This window comes from Harpia harpyja, chromosome 13 (genome assembly GCF_026419915.1).
Source record: "Harpia harpyja isolate bHarHar1 chromosome 13, bHarHar1 primary haplotype, whole genome shotgun sequence".
In the NCBI taxonomy this organism is placed as follows: domain Eukaryota; kingdom Metazoa; phylum Chordata; class Aves; order Accipitriformes; family Accipitridae; genus Harpia; species Harpia harpyja.
In genome coordinates, this window is record NC_068952.1 from 22,874,301 (window position 1) to 22,893,293 (window position 18,993).

The 18,993-nt window shown below is 38.6% G+C and overlaps 1 protein-coding gene across 1 annotated transcript in view; it reads left to right on the top strand.

Annotated features, from left to right (window-relative positions):
* Positions 1 to 18,993, top strand: part of KIF6 (kinesin family member 6) — a 192,307-nt gene that overhangs the window by 132,163 nt on the left and 41,151 nt on the right. The window contains 2 exon segments of the mRNA XM_052806418.1: positions 1,884 to 1,986; positions 10,392 to 10,447. Coding sequence (XP_052662378.1) covers positions 1,884 to 1,986; positions 10,392 to 10,447 — 159 coding nt within the window.

Consider the following 18,993-nt stretch of genomic DNA (forward strand, 5'->3'; position numbering starts at 1 on the left):
ATCATTATCATTATTAGTTTCTTCTTTTCTGTTCTATTAAACCGTTCTTATCTCAACCCAGGGGTTTTGCTTCTTTTCCCGATTTTCTCCCCCATCCCACTGGGTGGGGGGAAGTGAGTGAGCGGCTGCGTGGTGTTTAGTTGCTGGCTGGGGTTAAACCACGACGACATCATCACAGAAAAATGTATTTTCCTAAATCCTCTTGCTCCTTTGGATCACACAGCAGTGAAGACTGCACTGTATCTTTCTTTGATTTTCTTTTTCAAAAAGGGTGGAGCATTTCTGCGTGCTTTGCCATTCAAGCATTCCTGGTGGTTCTATTTTAAACTCAAAATTTTTAAATTAGTAACAGATGTGCTGATTCTTTTGACTGAAACAGAGGGCAAATTTTTCTACTGTATTTTGAATAAAGTTTTTTAAACTTTTACTGATTATTGAACCCTGAGTGCTAGTTTTTGTTACCAGCCTTCACTGTAAACAGTATCTTACACCACGGAAATCTCACTAAAGTTAGTGGGAAGTAATCCTGATATTATGATGAGCGGCAGCAGAACTTATTTGGAGTGACTATAAAATGCAGCTTATGGAGATAGACCCCAATAAGGTGTAGCATCCCAGTATTGCATATCCCAATCTGTTTAGGTATGTTTTGTTAATGTATCATCCCCACTTACACCAAAATTGCAAAGCAGGTAGCCCGGAAAATAATTGGCATACATGCATACGTACGTTATTGGTAGTGCTGGTCCATTGGCACAAAACCTATAGAAAACTCTTGCGCAGCAGAACTCCCAGGAAACTTTATAGCTCTTGTGGACAATAGATTTGGGGGTCTTGATAGCTCTGAAGCAGGAAGGCAGGCTTGTGAGTAGGACAGAAGAAAGACACTAGAGGAAAAAAAACTAAGGAGAATCAAATTCCAGTTTAAGGAACATCATTCTGAGGTTTAAGTTGCAACCATGAGGTTGATTTAAGAGGTGGAGCTATTTTGCACTTTTCACACAGTTTGAGTGTGAGATTCTTCCCCCTTTCTGCTCCTGAACTATCTTCATTAATGTAATTTATTTAACTGCAAGTCTCATCCTTTCTCCTTGCTTATTTATTGACATATATGTACTTGTGATAACACAGATGCTGGTGTAATCTTTCTCCTTAAGCCTTTGAATTTTTTTGTTAATGATAATACAGATACATGATTTCTTACTTGGATCTGTAGATCATCTAGCAATGAGAACTGATAAATAATACAGCCTGTAATACTTTTGCATAGTGATTTTTAAAAAGATTTGAAGGCCAAGTAGGTCTTGACCTTCTGGCGCACAAAAGGAAACAAACACCATATTGAAAATGTAAAAGGCAGGCACCAACCATTTATGTAGGTAGAATACCTGCTTCACTTAAAAGGGGATGAAAAACATTCACTAATACATAATTAAAAGAAGCCTGAATTTTTTTCTTCCAAGAATACTGAAAATATTCAAGGTATGTTTAGGGGCCAATATGAAACAGGGATGAAAGAAATACAGAAGCAAATTTGTTGTGAAAATACCTCTGGCTCACACTTAAGAATATTTCACATATTTTAAATTTTCAAAATTTAGTTTTACTTATGAACATTTTAAGTTGTCTTGAGAAATTATACAGCTCAAACATTCAGACTTTAGAGAAGTGAAGTGAAACAAAATTAATTTGTTAGATAAGAGAAATTTTTTTGTCAAAAATGCTTTCCCATTGGTGGAACACTGAACTTTTAGTCTTCTGGGGGCTTTAAGACCCCTGGGCTGACTTGCTATATTTGTCTAAATAGGAGTTAAATAAATCAAAAATCTCTGTCTTTTGATGACTCTGAAGTAGTTTTCTTATTTTTTTTTTTCTTGGGGCAGGAGGAAAGATGTCACTTGGATGTCAGGAAGCTTTTGAAGTTTTCAAGCAGGACCGTGCTGACAGTATAACCATTGAGGACAACAAACAGCTTCTAAAACAGAAGTGAGTGTCACAGCAATATTTCCTCTGGTTTTATTCATATTATCTTTATAGCCACATTGAAGCAACATGGTAATGGCATTTGTGATCATGAATTACCTAAAGGAAGTAAGATCCATGTGACTGAATCAATTACTGTGATTTCCATTGTCAAAAATGCTTTACTGGCTTCGGCACCGAGTTGGACAGTAAGCTAGGAGATGTTTAGCATATGCTTTTGTCTGTTGTTCCTAACTTGTTTGCCAAGTGATTTTAGCTGCTCTCTGCCAGTTTTGCACTCAAAACCAGAAATAATATTTCCTTCTCCACATTTATTGTTAATGCTGGCAAAACACTTCAAAATCTTCTGGTGAAGAAGGTGAGAATGGCAAAACATTGAAAACATGAATTTTCATAAAGCAGATTTTAAACATTTCAGAAATTAAACCACCAACACTTGTCCATGTTGATTGGATAACAGTACTGTTTCATTGTCAGTTTTTCAAGTGTTAACCCTCCTTGTACTGCAAAAGAAACACAAGGTTTTGAGATTGGAGATGCCAAAAGCAGATCTTTCAATCTACCCTTGTAACTAACATTTCCTCTAACAGGTTGAGGTTTTTTTTTCTTTTTCCTTTTTTTTTTGTCCTGGGGTTTTCTCTTTCTCCAGGTTTCTCTTGCTTTCTTCTGCTTTCTTAATAACACAATTTTCCCACTTAACAGGCATGAAAGACATTGTTTTCAGGGTCACTGAGTTTTATACTCATTTACTTCAGTGAAATTGCAGCAAGAAATGATCTTCACATCTCTGTGACTTATTCAAGATCTTGCTATTTATCACTTTTCTGAACTGGTTAACTTTCTACCTGGGTCTGTAACTTTGCCACAGGGACCCAAATTGCCAAGGTATTAGATGTATATAAGAATTTATCCATGTAAATTGGATGTTTAGTAATGCCTTTCTTCTGGTCAGTATATCAGATGATGCCACATCACTGCATCATCACTGCATAAATGATTACACTGCAATGATTTCTGACGTTGCTGTCTATTGAGCAGAATGCTTTGTGGTCACAGCATGATAATGGGAGCAATACAGTTCTGAGCCATCCCCTGCATTTCCTCTAGTTAATCGCAATTCTTCCATATTTTGTCTGTTTGTTATAACTATGAAGCAAACCGGTATTTCCTCCTGGTTTCAGACCATGTAAAAGATATGGGCAGGACCCACAGTTTGATGCCAGATTTGCTTTCCCTAAAGGACAAAGCGATTCAGACTAATGCCTTGGGTAACCCCTCTCTAATATGCATCAGCTGATTGCTGAAGTCAGTGCTAATGTGAATGTTGATACCCTGGAGCAAATCAGTTTTCCTCTGCTATTTGCAGTCATTTTTAGCAAAGATGCCTATAGCTCCAAGTTTACCGAGTTCATTAGAATGGATTTATATCAAATCCAGTCTGTAATTTGGAATGCAGCCTCTGAATTACCAGTTACACAAAAGCTCTGTTATCCAGCCAGTGTTCAAATTGTACAGGAAGAAGTGTGTGGACACCACATGTTTAAAGGTTACCATAACTTCCCTTTACATGTAGGCCTCTCACATTAATAATTTTGTTTATAGTTGCATAACCACTTCTGTCATACCACAAACAGTATTTGGTTCACAAATTCCTTATTTTTAGCTGTCTCATTTTTTCCTTTGGGTATTTTGTGTAGATTTTCTTGGCTTGCTAATTATCATAGAATCATAGAGTAGTTTGGGTTGGAAGGAACCTTTAAAGGTCATGTAGTCCAATGCCCTTGCATTAAGCAGGGACATCTTCAACTAGATCAGGTTGCTCAGAGCCCCATCCAACCTGACCTTGAATGTTTCCAGGAATGGGGCATCTACCACCTCTCTGGGCAACCTGTTCCAGTGTTTTACCACCCTTATTGTGAAAAATTTCTTCCTTATATCTAATCTAAATCTACCCTCTTTTAGCTTAAAACCATTACCCCTTGTCCTATCACAACATGCCCTGCTAAAGACTCTGTCCCCATCTTTCTTATAGGCCCCCCTTGAAGTATTGAAAGGCCACAGTAGGGTCTCCCTGAGCCTTCTCCAGGCTAAACAACCCCAACTCTCTCAGCCTTTCTTCATAGGAGAGGTGTTCCATCCTTCTGATCATTTTTGTGGCCCTCCTCTGGACCTGCTCCAACAGGTCCCTGTCTTTCCTGTGCTGAGGGCTCCAGAGCTGGATGCAGTACTCCAAGTGGGGTCTCATGAGAGCAGAGTAGAGGGGGAGAATCACCTCCTCTGACCTGCTGGCCACGCTTCTTTTGAATGCAGCCGAGGATATGTTTGGCTGCCTGGCTGCGAGCACACATTACTGGCTCATGTCCAGCTTTTCATCCACTGGTACCTTGTCCACTGATGTAGTCACTCCATTATAGAAAGCCACTAGGTTGGTCAGGCAGGACTTGCCCTTGTTGAAGCCATGCTGGCTGTCTCAAATCACCTCCCTGTCCTCAATGTGCCTTAGCATAGCTTCTAGCAGCATCTCTTCCATGATCCTCCCAGGCACAGAGGTGAGGCTGACAGGTCAGTAGTTCCCAAGGTCCTCTTTTCTACCCTTTTTAAAAATGAGTTCAATGTTTCCCTTTTTCCAGTCACCAGGGACTTCAACTGACTGCCATGATTTTTCAAATATCATGGAGAGTGGCTTGGCAACTACCTCAGCCAATTCCCGCAGGACTCTGGGATGCATCTCGTCAGGTCCTATAGACTTATGTATGTTCAGGTTCCTCAGGAGGTCATGAACCTGATCTTCTCTTACAGTGGGGGGACTTCGATCCTCCAGTCCCCATCTTGTAGTCTATCCACTTGAGAGGTGTGGGAAGAGAGATTACCAGTGAAGACAGGCAAAAAAGTCGTTGAGTACCTCAACCTTCTCCTCGTCTGTTGTTACCAGTTTGCCAGTCTTGCTCATCACAGGGGATACGCTTTCTCTGACCTTCCTTTTCTGGCTTACATACCTGTAGAACTCCTTCTTATTCTTTGCATCCCTTGCCAACTTCAGCTCCAGCTGTACCTTGGCCTTCCTGACCCTATCCCTACACAACTGGGCAGCATCCCTATACTCTTACCAGCATACCTGTCCCTGCTTCCACTGCCTGTGCATTTCCTTCTTGCCCTTTAGTTTGACCAGCAGGTCTCAACTCATCCATGCTGGTCTCTTGCCTTCCTTTCCTGATTTCTTACACCTGGGGATCGAGAGCTCTTGTGCTCTATGGAAAGTATCCTTAAAGATCTACCAGCTCTCTTCTTCTCCCTTGTCCCTGAGGGCAGTTTCCCAGGGGGTCCTATTGATTAACTCCTTGAACAGCTGGAATTCTGCTTTCCTAAAATTCAAGGTCCTGACTTCACTCTTCGCCTGACCCATATCCCTCAGGACTGCGAACTCCACCAGTGCATGATCACTGCAGCCCAGGCTGCCTCCAATCTTGATGTCACTGATTAGCTCACTTGCGTTGGTGATCAACAGGTCCAGTATCACATCCCCTCTGGTAGGGCTGTCTATTACCTGGCTTAAGAAGTTACCCTCTGTTGACGCGGAAGTCACGGACACTGCACACAATCAATATGATCAAGCAGATGCCACTTTATTGCCAAGATAGCTCGGTTTATATGTTCATTCTAGTTACTGTTCACGCATAAGCAAATTAGAGATTGGTTAGCATGTGCTGTCCACGCGCCTAGTTACACCTAATGATTGGTTATATCAACACTGTACACGCGCATAAACATAAGGCATAATTGGTTGTATTAACTAAAACATGCAAAACTTGTCTCAGTCTAATTGGTCAAGATAAGCTGCCGAATTGAGGTTCTTTGTGCCAAGTTCCCTTTATCATGGAATGCGCACCTGTGTTCTTCTAATTGGTATCTTTCTTTTTTTGTCTTCTTGTTTATTCTGTTCAAGGCCTTCTAAAGGCGTCTGGAATGCTCTTACTACCGTTAGCTAAATATGTGTCCACAGGCAAAGCATCCTTGAAGTCTGCTGCCTACAAAACATCCTTGGCTCACAAATTGATCAATTCTATCGAGTCTGGATTATTCACTGTGTGCCCATTACTTTCCAAGTATCCCACAACCCTCAATGCATTCCAGGAGTTTCCTGGACCGCCAACAGCTCCCCATGCTACTTTTCCAGCAGATGTTGGGGTGGCTGAAGTCTCCCAGCAGGACAAGAGCCTGCGAGCGCAGTGCCTCCTGTAGCTGGATTAAGAAGGCTTTGTCAGTAGGCTTCCCTTGATCGGGCGGCCTGTGGTAGACACCAACCACAAAGTTCCCTTTGTTGTCGTAGTCTCTGATTCTTACCCATAAGCTTCCAACCTGCTCGTGGCTATGCTTCAGAGACAGCTCTTCACACTATCCATTTCTTGATGTAGAGGGCAACGCTTCCGCCCCTCCTTCCTTGCTTGTCCCTTCTGAACAACCTGTAGCCATCAATGCAATCCGTTCATGGGATTCATGCCACCAAGTTTCAGTAATGGCAACTAGGTCATAGCTTTCTAGAGCACAGTGGCTTCCAACTCCTGTTTGTTGCCTGTGTTGCATGCATTGGTGTAGAGGCACTTCAGCTGGGCTGTCGGCCATGTCACCTTCTTAGAGGAACACCCCTTAATTCCTTTGAGGTATTTCACTGGTATTTCCCTGTTGGCTCCTATAACCTCAGAGCCCCTGGCTCATCTCTGTAAGACTTCAAGTGTGCATTATATCATTCTTATATTAATTGAATGGTGAACTGTCAGTGAGCCTAGTTGGAAGTTTGACTGTGAAGGTTGCAACTGTTGCTTGGGCTGTGAAATTATTCATACAGATGTGAATATACATAGTCATATATATACAATATACATATATTTTTTTCTGTAACTACCTGTGTATAAACAATCAAATGTAATCAGTTTATTAAATCAAATACTGAAAAGAATTTGTCTTCTTTTAAAAAAAAATATATAAAAGAAATACTGTTTCTGACATAAAACTTTTCACCTATTACTTCAGAGCTCTTCACAGGGACAGTAGCTCAGTACTTTACCTCAGTACCATCTCTGGATTTAAAAAGTGGGGAAGCTTATATATTTAAGGATAATTTCTCTCTGAAGCGCATTTACCTACTTACTGTTCAAGTGAAAGACAATAGATTCAAGCTATCCTATTAGGACAGTGCCTATGGGAAGTGGCTTTGTAAGATAGAAAAAGTGACCTTCTACAGCTTGGTTTGCAGTTAATACAAAGCAATTTTTTTCATCTTTCTTCTATATATTAGTAACTGCTGCCCTGCTTAAAAAGATCTGGTTATGCCCAGACAGAATCAGACTTCTGCAATTTGGACTTCTTAAACCTGACTTCCAGAGAACTTAATAATATCCTGTTTCTCAATGCAACCATGTTCTCTTAGCATTGTTTCTATGAGGAGAAAAATGCATCTCATTTTCTGGTGATATATACTACCAAGAAATCTTTCCAGCTGAGCTGCTCCAATGTAATATTGCATACTGCACAAAGCTTTTAAGTCCCATCCTAGTCAATATTTCCAGTAGTAAAATTCTACTGAGCTTAGAGATGTGACGTAAATGTAGTTTCCATTTTGTTGTTCTCCATTACCTTTTTCCACTTTCTTCTTTCCTTGCTTCCTGTGTTTCAGCTGGTTATCAGCTAATTTGTTTTTTCAGTAACTCAGGACGAGTTTCACTTAGGTCACTTGTTGTAATTTCTAATAATTAAAAATGAGTGAATGTTCATTTAATTCACTAAATGTCTCTGTTCTCTCATTAGACAGCCTCTGAGTTTGTCTTGGTTTACATTATGAGTCAGAGATTTGTTTTTCAAAATATTTACTTTTTCATTACTGACATTTCATTCAAAGAGTGAAATCTTTGCAAAAATGCTTGTTCCACTAAAATTAGTGGCTAAATTCACTTCCGGGTTTCATCATGGAAAATTTATCTTGTATGTAATAGAAGACATGATTTGGCAACTTCAGCCTTTCTATGGAGTGGTCTCCATGTAGAATACACATGAACTCTTTTCAGCTAACAATATAATTGTTCACTCATCACTATTTGTAACAATATCATCACCCTTATGCTAGATAATACCACCTTTTTATTAGAGGAGTATCAGAAATCACCTTTTCCCTTTCAGTATTAGAGTCAAATCTTATGTCTTTATCTGGTTTATTTTGTTTGACTATGATTCATAGTCATAGATGGAATTTGTTGGACTGTCATAAATTAATGCCAAATTTCAGTTTATGTTATTGTGCCAGTTTATAAACTGTGGTGTTTGAGAAACAGGTGCACGGCCTGTTCAACTATTGGCAGTAACCTATGAATAAGGGCTGGATAGATAGCTGGCTTCAACTTGTCCAGCTAAATCTCTCTGTGAACATGAATCAGAGTCAATAGTCAACAGGAAATTTGCCTCAGGAATTACTAACTGATGAACTTAGTATTTGGCTCATGGGAGCTGAGGGAAAGAAAGAAGTAGGTACTTCGGGATGTTTCCCTTTGATCTTACACAGTCTTCAAGGCCTGCTTGGGTGCTCTAAATTAACACCAGTGGAAAAAGCTTATATAAAAGTCTCACCGGTGTTTCAAAGGCTTCTGCCTTCTTTATGTAAGAAACAGTAAGTGCTGAGGAACCCTGCAACTTCAGCTATTTAGCCATGTTGAATTCAGCCTTGAAAGCAAATGTTCGTGAGCAGGTACAAATGCAGGCATCTGAAATTCTAACTTGTTCCAGTTTTACAGGGAAATGGACTAATTGAGAAAGGGCAATTTTCCAAACCCTGCCTTCCCAGGGGAAAGCCGTATTGCTTGCCTCTGTTTTGCCATTATTTGAGTTAGACAGAAATACCATTTGTGGATTTCCTTAGTTACTTTGGCTAAATTAAGACTATTCCAGATCAGCTGAAGGCTTGCTTAATAAATAAGTATTACAGTTCTGCCTCGACATTCAGCAAGGTTCAACTTGTACACACCCAAATAACAATTCAGAATTTCATGTCAAGCCTAATGTCCTACAACAAATGTCCCAATGCAGCAAATCATCCTTCTACCTTTTAAACTATTACTATTTAGACTATTACAATGGATATTTCCTTGAACAAGCCTCAGTTCTTTCAGAGACTCTTCAGACTTTGACATTGTGCATTGAATTGACTGTCATTATTTTTACAGCAGAATATACTTGGCATTTGAAAGCCTGATATGTATGCCATTTGTCCTAAACAGTCTTGTATATTACTGAGTTAAATAAGTGTAAGAGAATAATTATGACAGCAACTGCTGTAAAAGATTAGAAAACTGGCAGAAAAAAGCACAAAAGGAGAAGGCATCAAGTTCTCGCAGACTGTAGGGAATGTAGAAAATATAAATGAATTTCTAAGGCTCTGTAAGCAGCTGATTTTTAAGGATATACTTAGATATGACACATTTCCTAAGAAGCAAGACGTACAGTGAACAACTGCCAGCTAAAAAAGAAACTTCTGATCATTAGAATATTTTATATACCATGTGAAGATTCAATTATTTGAATATAATGAGGAAGTTGTCAGTGAATTAATTTAGAAACATATGTGGTGCGAATTTCACATTTAAAAAAAACTCAATTCCAGTTTTGATTTGAGGTCAAGCTATTTGCATACTACAAAAAGGGAGTTTCCAAAACCTGATTCATTGATTTGTTTCCATCCTTCTCAGCCTGCTTCTTGCTTGCTATTTGCATATCTTCATGTGGCTAGCTTTGGCTTGTATTGGTATTTGAGCAGTAGCTGAATATCATCTAAAAGTCTGCATTCACATAAGGACTATCTGTAGAAGAACAGAATAATTTAGTTTTGTCACACTTTCTTATATTTCTGTTTGAGAGGTTCCTTAGTGACTGGGATGTACATTTTCACACAGCACAAACAGTGATTGTCAGCAATATGCAAATTACAAGCTGAAATTTGAAAAATTCTGGTGAGCAGAAGTTCTAATACTTTGAAATGTTTTGACTCTGCTTGGATTTTTTTTCCTTTACTCTTTATAGCTGTATGTTAAAACATTGCAAGTAATGTAGCATATTAAAATTAATATTGTATTGTAGTATGAATATTTAAGAGAATCCAATCATCAGAATTGGAATAACATAATTTTTAAAACTTAAAAAGTCAAATAAATTTGTTTTGTCTGTCTAGTAAACGTATTTGTTACATGGTTTCTTTCAGAAATGGTTTCTTTTAGACTAGAGAATCTTTTCTGATGGAAAATGGTTTCCAACTGGTTCCACTTACAAACTAAAAAGTAGTCCTGAGTAATCCTGTATTTTATTGTGAACAACTAGTTTAACTAGTTGTTCTTTAGAATAATTCTGTATCATTATGCTTGCATTGACAGGTTTGCCGAAGCTAAATGCCTTGGAGAAAAATTAAATGAAGTGAGAATTAAAATAAGTGAGTACATTTTAACTTCATTTTACCTTTTAGCTGATGAAATCCCAGCATTCAGAGGATGAGATTCTAGTTTCTAAAAGAAAAGAGTTAATGCATTACTAAGATTTCCAATAAGGTAAATTGTTAGCTGATGATAGCAGTGATAATTATATGTACCAGTTTTGATTATTTCAAATACCATAATGTGAAAACCAGCTCCCTTCTTTACTTGACAAGATGTCTGAAATTTATCAAAAGGAGAAGTTAAGGTATTAACCTTGGGTTTTCTGAATTTTATTTCGGGATAAAAGGATCCAAAAACATAATTGTGATATCTATGGATTAAGGATTGTATTTATCTATAAATTTATATAGCTTCTGCTAAAAGATTTCATTGTTGAATTACCCCTCTGCACTTCCTTTGTACAGATTAATTAGAGCAATTCTGAGGAGTGCCTCAGCCTGGTGGGGATTTTTGTCATTTTTTTTGCTTTAGGGCCCCAACAGCATATGCTTGGTTTCCAGTTTCAGATTGTTCAAAGCCAAAAATCACCTATAGATACATTCAACCCCAAGCTGGGTCTTAGCTGATCCTCCTAGCAGCCTTTGATATGTTCCTAGTTGTTTTCTGAGTTCCGTTGATTCCAAGCCTGTAGCTTCTTTCCTAAAAATTGGCTAGCCAGGCTGTCAGATGTTAAACACAGTTTTGAGCTCTATCCCTTGTCATGACCTGTGCTGGACAGACCAGGGAGGGGTTGTGGTAAGTTCGGAATTCCCTTGGGCTAAATTAAGGTGAAACGATACCAAATGATCAGTTGAACGTTTTATTTATGGCAGAAGCAGCCTGAACTTGGGAGGTGTAACAGTAGGTAGTGTGGTCTCTCACAACAGGAATTGGCATGGAACTACGTCAGTAAACCGTGTAACACATGCTAACCATATATGTCAATTCAGAGAAGACAATAAGGAGAGCCCTCCCATTGAGTCACAAGTTTCAGAGTGGACCCCCTTGCTTTCTAGACTCCTTCTCACAGAAGAGCCTAGGGGCGGCTAGATCCACTCCTAGTCCCAGACTTGGTCAATGGTTTTCTCTAAAGGGATGAGGTGTAGGGGTTATAAAAAAGGAGAGAGAAAGAAAGAGACAGAGAGAGAAAGAGGAAAAGAAAAGAGAAAGATTTCACCAGCCCTGCGTCCCGCATTGGTCCAGCCAGTCTAGAGGTCCAGTTTGGGAGGGCATGAGTGTGGGGCTTCGGTTTGTGTCCTTCTATAATCTCCTTGCCCCTCTTTTGGGAGGGCACTTGAACTCATTAGGCTAATTAGGTGTCATGCACGGTTTGTGCTTTCAGAACCTTCAGGAAATGGGTCAGTGGGCTTGGGGGTCGTTTGGGGAGTAACTTCTCCTTCCCTGCAGGCATGACAATTGTTTGATCTTTGGCCATACATGGTGAGCTGCCCTGCTTAGCGTATCACAACATGGAGCTGCGCATCCTCCTGCACGCCCTGGTGTCCTGTTGCTGGTGTCCTGTGCTGATCCATGCTGATCGGCTTCTCACCTGTGGTTCATTGTTATGCAGGGTTTGTTGTTATGCAGAACTTGCCACACCACAGTGTTTGAGACATTAACTCCTTCCGTCTCTCACATCCCTGAAGTCCTTGGAGATCACATCCATGTCCTCCTGTATGCACACATTCAGGTGAACCAAGTCTCTTCAAGCTTCCAGATACAGGCTGTGAGGGGCTAGATTTAAAGGTAATCTGGCATCCAGGTCCAGTGGCGTAGACCATGCTCTCAGTTTCTATCTCCTTCCTCTTTGGGTGGCACCAGCACAGACATGGACAATGAAGTCATTATCATCACTTCTTGTCTTATAGCAGCAGTTGGCTTCTGGGAAAGGACAAAAATCTCACGGCACTCGTGACAATTGCTCTGTACTTTCACCATAGCCTTGATTATATTCTCTGTGGTCATGAATGGTAGCTACTGCCAGATTCCCCTCCCAATCACCTTCGGGTACACCACAAGTCCCTCAGAGATATTATGCAGTATATTTAAAGTTATGTCAGCTCTGCGGAAAGCCTCAGCCATGTTGGCACTCTGTTTTCAAACCGCAGCACAAAAGATGTTTGAAAGGGATCCAGAACCACAGACATCAGGTGCTGAGCCCTGCTGCAGCAGTTTTCTGAACACTGGGTTATTTCTATAAGACATGACACTTGAATCAACTTGCTTTCTCTCAGTACGCTCATTTTTCTCCTTCAGACTGGCCAGAACATAAATGTCAGTACAGAACTTGTGCATCGATATCCACAGATTGGCCCATGCGAGTAGAATTTCAATATCCACCTTGCAACTATGGGTCTCTCCAGTGTCCATATAAGCTCACTTAAATCCAGCCAAGTAGGCTTTTCTCTCCAGTAAACTTGGAAAAGCAGGATAAACCTACTGTGGAGGACAATGCCAAGTAACAGGAAGTATCTCCAAGGTGAATAATACCTGCAGCTTTTGGGCAGTGGTGTGCACAGGTGTCAACATGAGCCATCACATCAGGATACAACCTCTTTTTCTCTGCTGCCATCTTGAAGTCCACATTGTCCTGATTTACTTCTATCTCCTAGTTTTACTCATCCGTGATAAGCCCAAAAGATTTCTTGGCCTACATGAGGTAGAGCCAAAGTCACCACTGAGTGTCAAACTTCTTTCTCTTGCTGAAGTTGAAATCCATTTTGGAGCAGGCATAGTGAAGACCAGCAATAAGCAGCCACACACAAGCACATCTTTCTCAGTGCCTGGAGCTGCAACTGTGCTCCTTGAAGACGGGAACCTAGCAGCCAACTTATATACACCTTATATGTGTTGCAAATGTCTTAGGGGGAGTTTGAAGGGTGTGGGAGACAGTACAAGAAGTGGTGGGACACATGCCAGTCCTGAAGGTACCACTTGTAGTGTAATGTTGGGATAAGACTTGTGTGGTCTGTAAATCCCTTGAGATTTACAGGAGTCTGCTGTGGCAGCTCTCAGAAATAATGTAACAAAGCAGCATAGATGTAGCCTCTCAAGACTCTGTTTCCATGGATGCCAGCAAAATCTGAAAGAAATCCTTGGTTTGGAATGAATCGCTGTGGGTTTTTCCCCAGCAAGTTAGGCAAAACTTTTGATAGCTGTAATGCAGTAGAGTATGGATTCTGCTGCAGTTAAAAGCATCTGTTTTAAAATTTGGTTTTGGTTAAAAGTTCTTCAGTGTTAGAAATGAAACAGTGAAGTATATTTGGGGAACATGAATGATACAAAAATCAGAGTGCATATTCATATGTATATGTAACCTAAAAAACCAAACTGATCCCTTGAACAAAACAAGCAGCTGTATAACAAATCGGTAGTATTGCACTGAACTTGACAATGCTTATATGCTTCCTACAGGAAGTTGTGATAGCTTGTAGTCCACATGAATATTGAAAAGCTCTTTTAAGAATCAAACTAGAAATGTCTCCATAGTTCTAAGAAAAATTGCACAAAATTACACATTTTGGTTTTGTTTTGGTATATAAAGTGCAGTTACAACTAAAGTGTTTTCAAATTAAATATTAGTTTCATTACTCTCCAATTTTTTTAATGGTAGTAAAATGGAAAAATAGTCTTTTCATTTAGTTCATATTGTAATCCTCCTGTACAAGCAAGAGATTCCATCCATGTTGTATCCTTTTATAGCTATCCATACACTGATCCATGCAGATTATGCAGAGGTACACTACTTTGTGGGTTGTTTTTAAACACTGAAGTCTGAGGCTTGAGAGTGATCATATTGTGCAGTCCTTCCTTCAATTCTTTCTGTGTAACTTTATGCAGCATGTGAAAATTAGCACTCTGGTTAATATAAATACTATATTGTATTCATCTATCCTTTTCTCCTGTCCAGCCTTCTTTTGATCATAGTTGTTAGTAAACCTACCTATTAGCACCTCTAAAAATTATTAAATCTTTGCATCCAGTATGACTTTTTCGGGCTTATTCAGTTTAGTCAGTACAATTACGCTAGTTTATGTAGTTTAGCAGCCTGAAACAATTTTTCAGTTAAGTCTGTCTCATCATAGCATACACACTCAGAAGACCATTAAAGATGCTAAGTAAGGTTACTAACCTGCCAAATTTTTACTGAAAATGTGGTAGGAGATATAAGAGTCATCTGCGGCCTGCAACTAGATATTTAATTTACTTTTATTGTTGTTTCGGTTTCCTTAAGCATTCCTGGCTGGCTTGTGCACAATCAAAAACAGATCCCATCAATATCAGTTTCTGTTATTTCTAAACTACACTTAATAGTATAAAACTATGCACCACAGAGGCCATAGAGCCCATTTCATGCACTCTGATTATATTTTGAGATAGTGACAGCAGTTGGCTGTAACTTATGTTATAAATACCCTTTCATTCTGACTTTGGAAATATTAGTGTTTCGCAGTGAAAAGTACACAAAATACTCCAACCAATTCTCAATTACACTTGCATTTCAAAATCATCAGGAAGTTAGGGCTAGAAAAAGAAATTTGCAGTAAGATTTTCATGGCAGGCTTTTGCTGCTGTTAGTGCTTGCATAAAGAGATTAAGGAAAACAATGTCTAGATATAAGCTGGAGTTTAAGTGTAAAGTAACTGCAATATCAGAAGTGAGACATTGTGGCTAGTATGCCTTTTTGCTACTATACCACATATTCCTGGATTCTATCTCCTTTTATGTTTAATAGCACTGCAGAGAATGCAGAGATTTTTAAATTATTTTTATGGAAAATAATATGTTTGTCTTAGATTTTTCATTATGCTTACTTTTCACAATGACCTCCTAGACTGTTTACTGCATTATCACACAAACCTGCAAATAAAGGAGCAGAGGGCTTTGGTGCGAGCATTGAGGGGCACTTCTTTTTGAAAGTCAATATACTGCATGAAGTATGGATTTTGAACATGTAGACATGTCTGGATTGGTTTGAGTGAGTGAACTATTCAGAATTGTTCACATATGACTGGAGAATGTACTCAAGGACTAGACTTCAAAAAACAAATACAGAAAACCAACATGAGTAAAACTGAAAAGAAATAACTGAGAGGTCAGGGAACTAATGAAAAATCTGTAACAGCATAAGAGAAATGGAAAATGGGCCAGCACTGACATACAAGTACATTTTTGCCTTTCTAGTCCAACATTAAGAACTTTAAAAATGTGTATTCCACTGGCTAAAAAAAAAAGATTTATTTTCTTGTGAAAAAACATGCTGTGCCACTGCAAGTGTTTTTGTATTGCATCATTTCCAAAGAGTTAGGGTCTCTAACAAGATCCTTTTGGTATTATTGAAAAAGACTTAGTGGAGAAAATTTGACGCTGAAGCCAAGGATTTGATTTCAGAATAGTAAAGGTATAGAATTTCTTCTTGCAAAAAATTGAGTCATTGTGCCTAGCATATTGTAATGGGGCAACCTCAGCTGGCTGCCAGGCACCTATGCAGCCACTCTCTCACCACCCTTCCTCAGCAGAACAGGGGGAAAAGTAAGAAGAAAAAGCACGTGGGTTGAGATAAAAATGGGGAGATCACTTACCAATTACCATCACAGGCAAAACATTCTCAAGTTAGAGAAAATTAATTATTTAGTTTATTGCCAGTTAAAATAGAGCTGGATGGTAAGAAACAATGACAAAACCTCTGAAGTCAAAACTTCTTTCCTTATCAGGGTCAGCAGGAGTTTTATTTCTAGGATGCTCTTATCAACAAGGTGGTTTTACACCATTACTGATAACATCCTGTGTGAAAGGATTCTGACAGTAAGGAGAAGAAGTCTACATCTGAACAAACTGCAAAGCATTAAATAACAACAAAAAGGCCCAACTGCTACTACATTGATCACAGAGCAAGTTAGACTTGGGGGAATTAAAAATACTGTTTTCAGTGTAAATTAAATTGATATATTCATTCAGTATTTAATGACTAAAAAAGTTGCCTATATACAAGAATGTGCTACATGTTACATGCATTTAAGATTAGTAAAGATTTCCAGTTTATCCCTATAAATGTCTGCCTATTTGGGGGTATTTATACCACTATTAGATTTAGTTTTTTCCTAAAGGAAAAAAAGCATATTAAATGGTATTTAATGCCCAACGGGAAGCAGCTATTGTTTTTAGTCTGTCCAGAAATCAGCTAACATTATGATTGAAGCTGGGTGAGGAAAGGCAAACTCACGTGGGAGTAATAACTGTGTGAGGAAACAGGCAGTCTCGGAATGAAAAAGGGTAGGTGAGTAGATTATGTGCACATGATGTTGATGATGCAGCTATACCCACAGCAATGCTGAGATGTTGCACTGCTCTGCCTCATTTCAAGCTTTGATTTTAGTACACAGAATCATAGGATACCAAAGCCAATTATAATCTTTAGTGAGGGCATGTCCTAGTATTGCAAAGCAAGATTATTAAAGAGTCTTCATTTAATTTGCTTGCAAATTCTTCAAATAATTTTCCTTATGTGCGTTAATGGAGTGCTATGTTGAAATGATGAGGACTGGAGGAGAGTGAGGACAAGACATTGCAGTGCTCAAGGATAATATTGATTCTGATTCACTGCCTCATATCTCACATTGTTATTTCTGTGAATGCAAAGTAGATGTTAAACCTAATCAGAACCTAAATAATGTAAAACCTGAATTTATAATCACCTTTTTCTCTATGTGCAAGACTCTACGTACGTATACATAAAAAATTATTTTGTTATGGTCAGTCTACCTCCCCATGGAGATAAACCAAGTAGACCTACTTTTAAACTCCAAAGTAAGAATATTTCATGCAAGGTTTTCCTTTATACCTGCACAACTTTATGAAGGGAACTGATAGCAACTTTTTGCATGGATAAGAAATGAAATAAGATGAAGTATTGTTTCTCAGGCAGAGGCGGTCTGAGAACACTCTGTTGGCTATGTTGCATATTGATCTACATTGTTTTAGCTTCACATGCAGGCAATAAATTACTTTGAAAAAGGAGAATCAGTTAGTTAAGAACTAGAATCCCAAGGATGATATTAGGAATGTTATGCGTATTTTAGGCCATGATTATATGGACTGAAAGAATTGAGGGAAGTCATGCATGAGCAAAAAGCATTTTTAAAACTTTTGCTGAAGAAGTATATCTACTTAGGAAGGATAGAATTTTTCTGTTGAAGAAAAATTCCATGCTTTACAGGGAACCTAAATGAAATGAAAATGCTGTGATGATTTGCTATATGAAAAGAAAAATTCATCAAAATCAATGTGTTGCTTTCTTAAAGCTCAATACTATTGGTAGTATTATATATTGATTTTATATTAATATAAATGTTCTGAGTCAGAGACATTAGCTAACTGGACATTGTTTCAGCCATAAATGAAGTAAGGCTATAATAAGGGAGAAATTACTCTGCTTAGAAATGCATTCCATTCTTCAGTGTAATGTTCTGAGATACTTATTCTCTTATGGAAATAAACATTGAGACTTCATAGCTGCTGATTAGTATAATTCACTATTCTAGCTTAGTTCCAGAAAGTAACAAGTACTTATGCAGACTTACATCAGATATATGCGCTCAGTGAATTTTACTGGAAATTTCTAGTACAGAAGAAAAATGGCAAGACTGGTTTTAAAAAGGGATTGAGAAACTCCAAGAAGAAAGGTTACATTCCACAGGCAATTCTGGTTCAAATGAGATGCAAAAAACTCATAAATAAATGAATTCAGTATGCAGATTTAATGAACAGATAACTCAACAATATCATTCCACAGCATTTCATTCTTCAGGTAGCTTAGTATGAATTGTTCTCAGTAGAGACCTTCAAAGTCCATGGAACTTGAAATCTTGAAATCCTCACTAAAGAAAAACTCTAGCTGAGGTCAGTTTGAGTTCTACTTGTGTAAGGATTGAAAAGAAAATTCTGAAAGAAATTGAAAAGAAATTTCCACATTTGGCTTTATTGTTGTTTTAGTTGATAAAGGGCAACAAGCATTAGATATAGTAGTAATTGTTTTGAACAAATAATATCACTTATACTGTGAAATATATTGCAATATAGTCCACCTTTGAGGTCTCCAAAGCTGCCTCCTTGAACTGCATTTACAATTTCACCAAGCTTTATACCACTGAGGCTGCTCAGCCTTCTTTTGATGTTGAGACCAATCCATCGTTGTGCACTCAGCCAGTTACTTGAGGACTGTCCTCTATTTAAAAGGTGTTACCTTTAAATCTTTTCTTATTCCTGGTCTTCAGGAATGATACAACAGGTATGACGTGGTCTTTCAAGTGCTTTTTCTTATTTCACAAGCAAGTGTTTCACCCTATGGAAGTGTTGTGTACTGCCCTTAAAAATTACACTGAGTTTTGTGTCATGAGAGACATAACTTGCAAGAACAGCAAGAAAATTTACTATTTGCTATTTATCTTGTTCTTTGACCAGAGTCCATTCTTGATGTGGAAAGCTCCCTGAGAACCAAGCATCAACATATGCATCAATGCTTGGCATTAAAAAAACTAAGGGTCCCAGATTTACTTCACATACA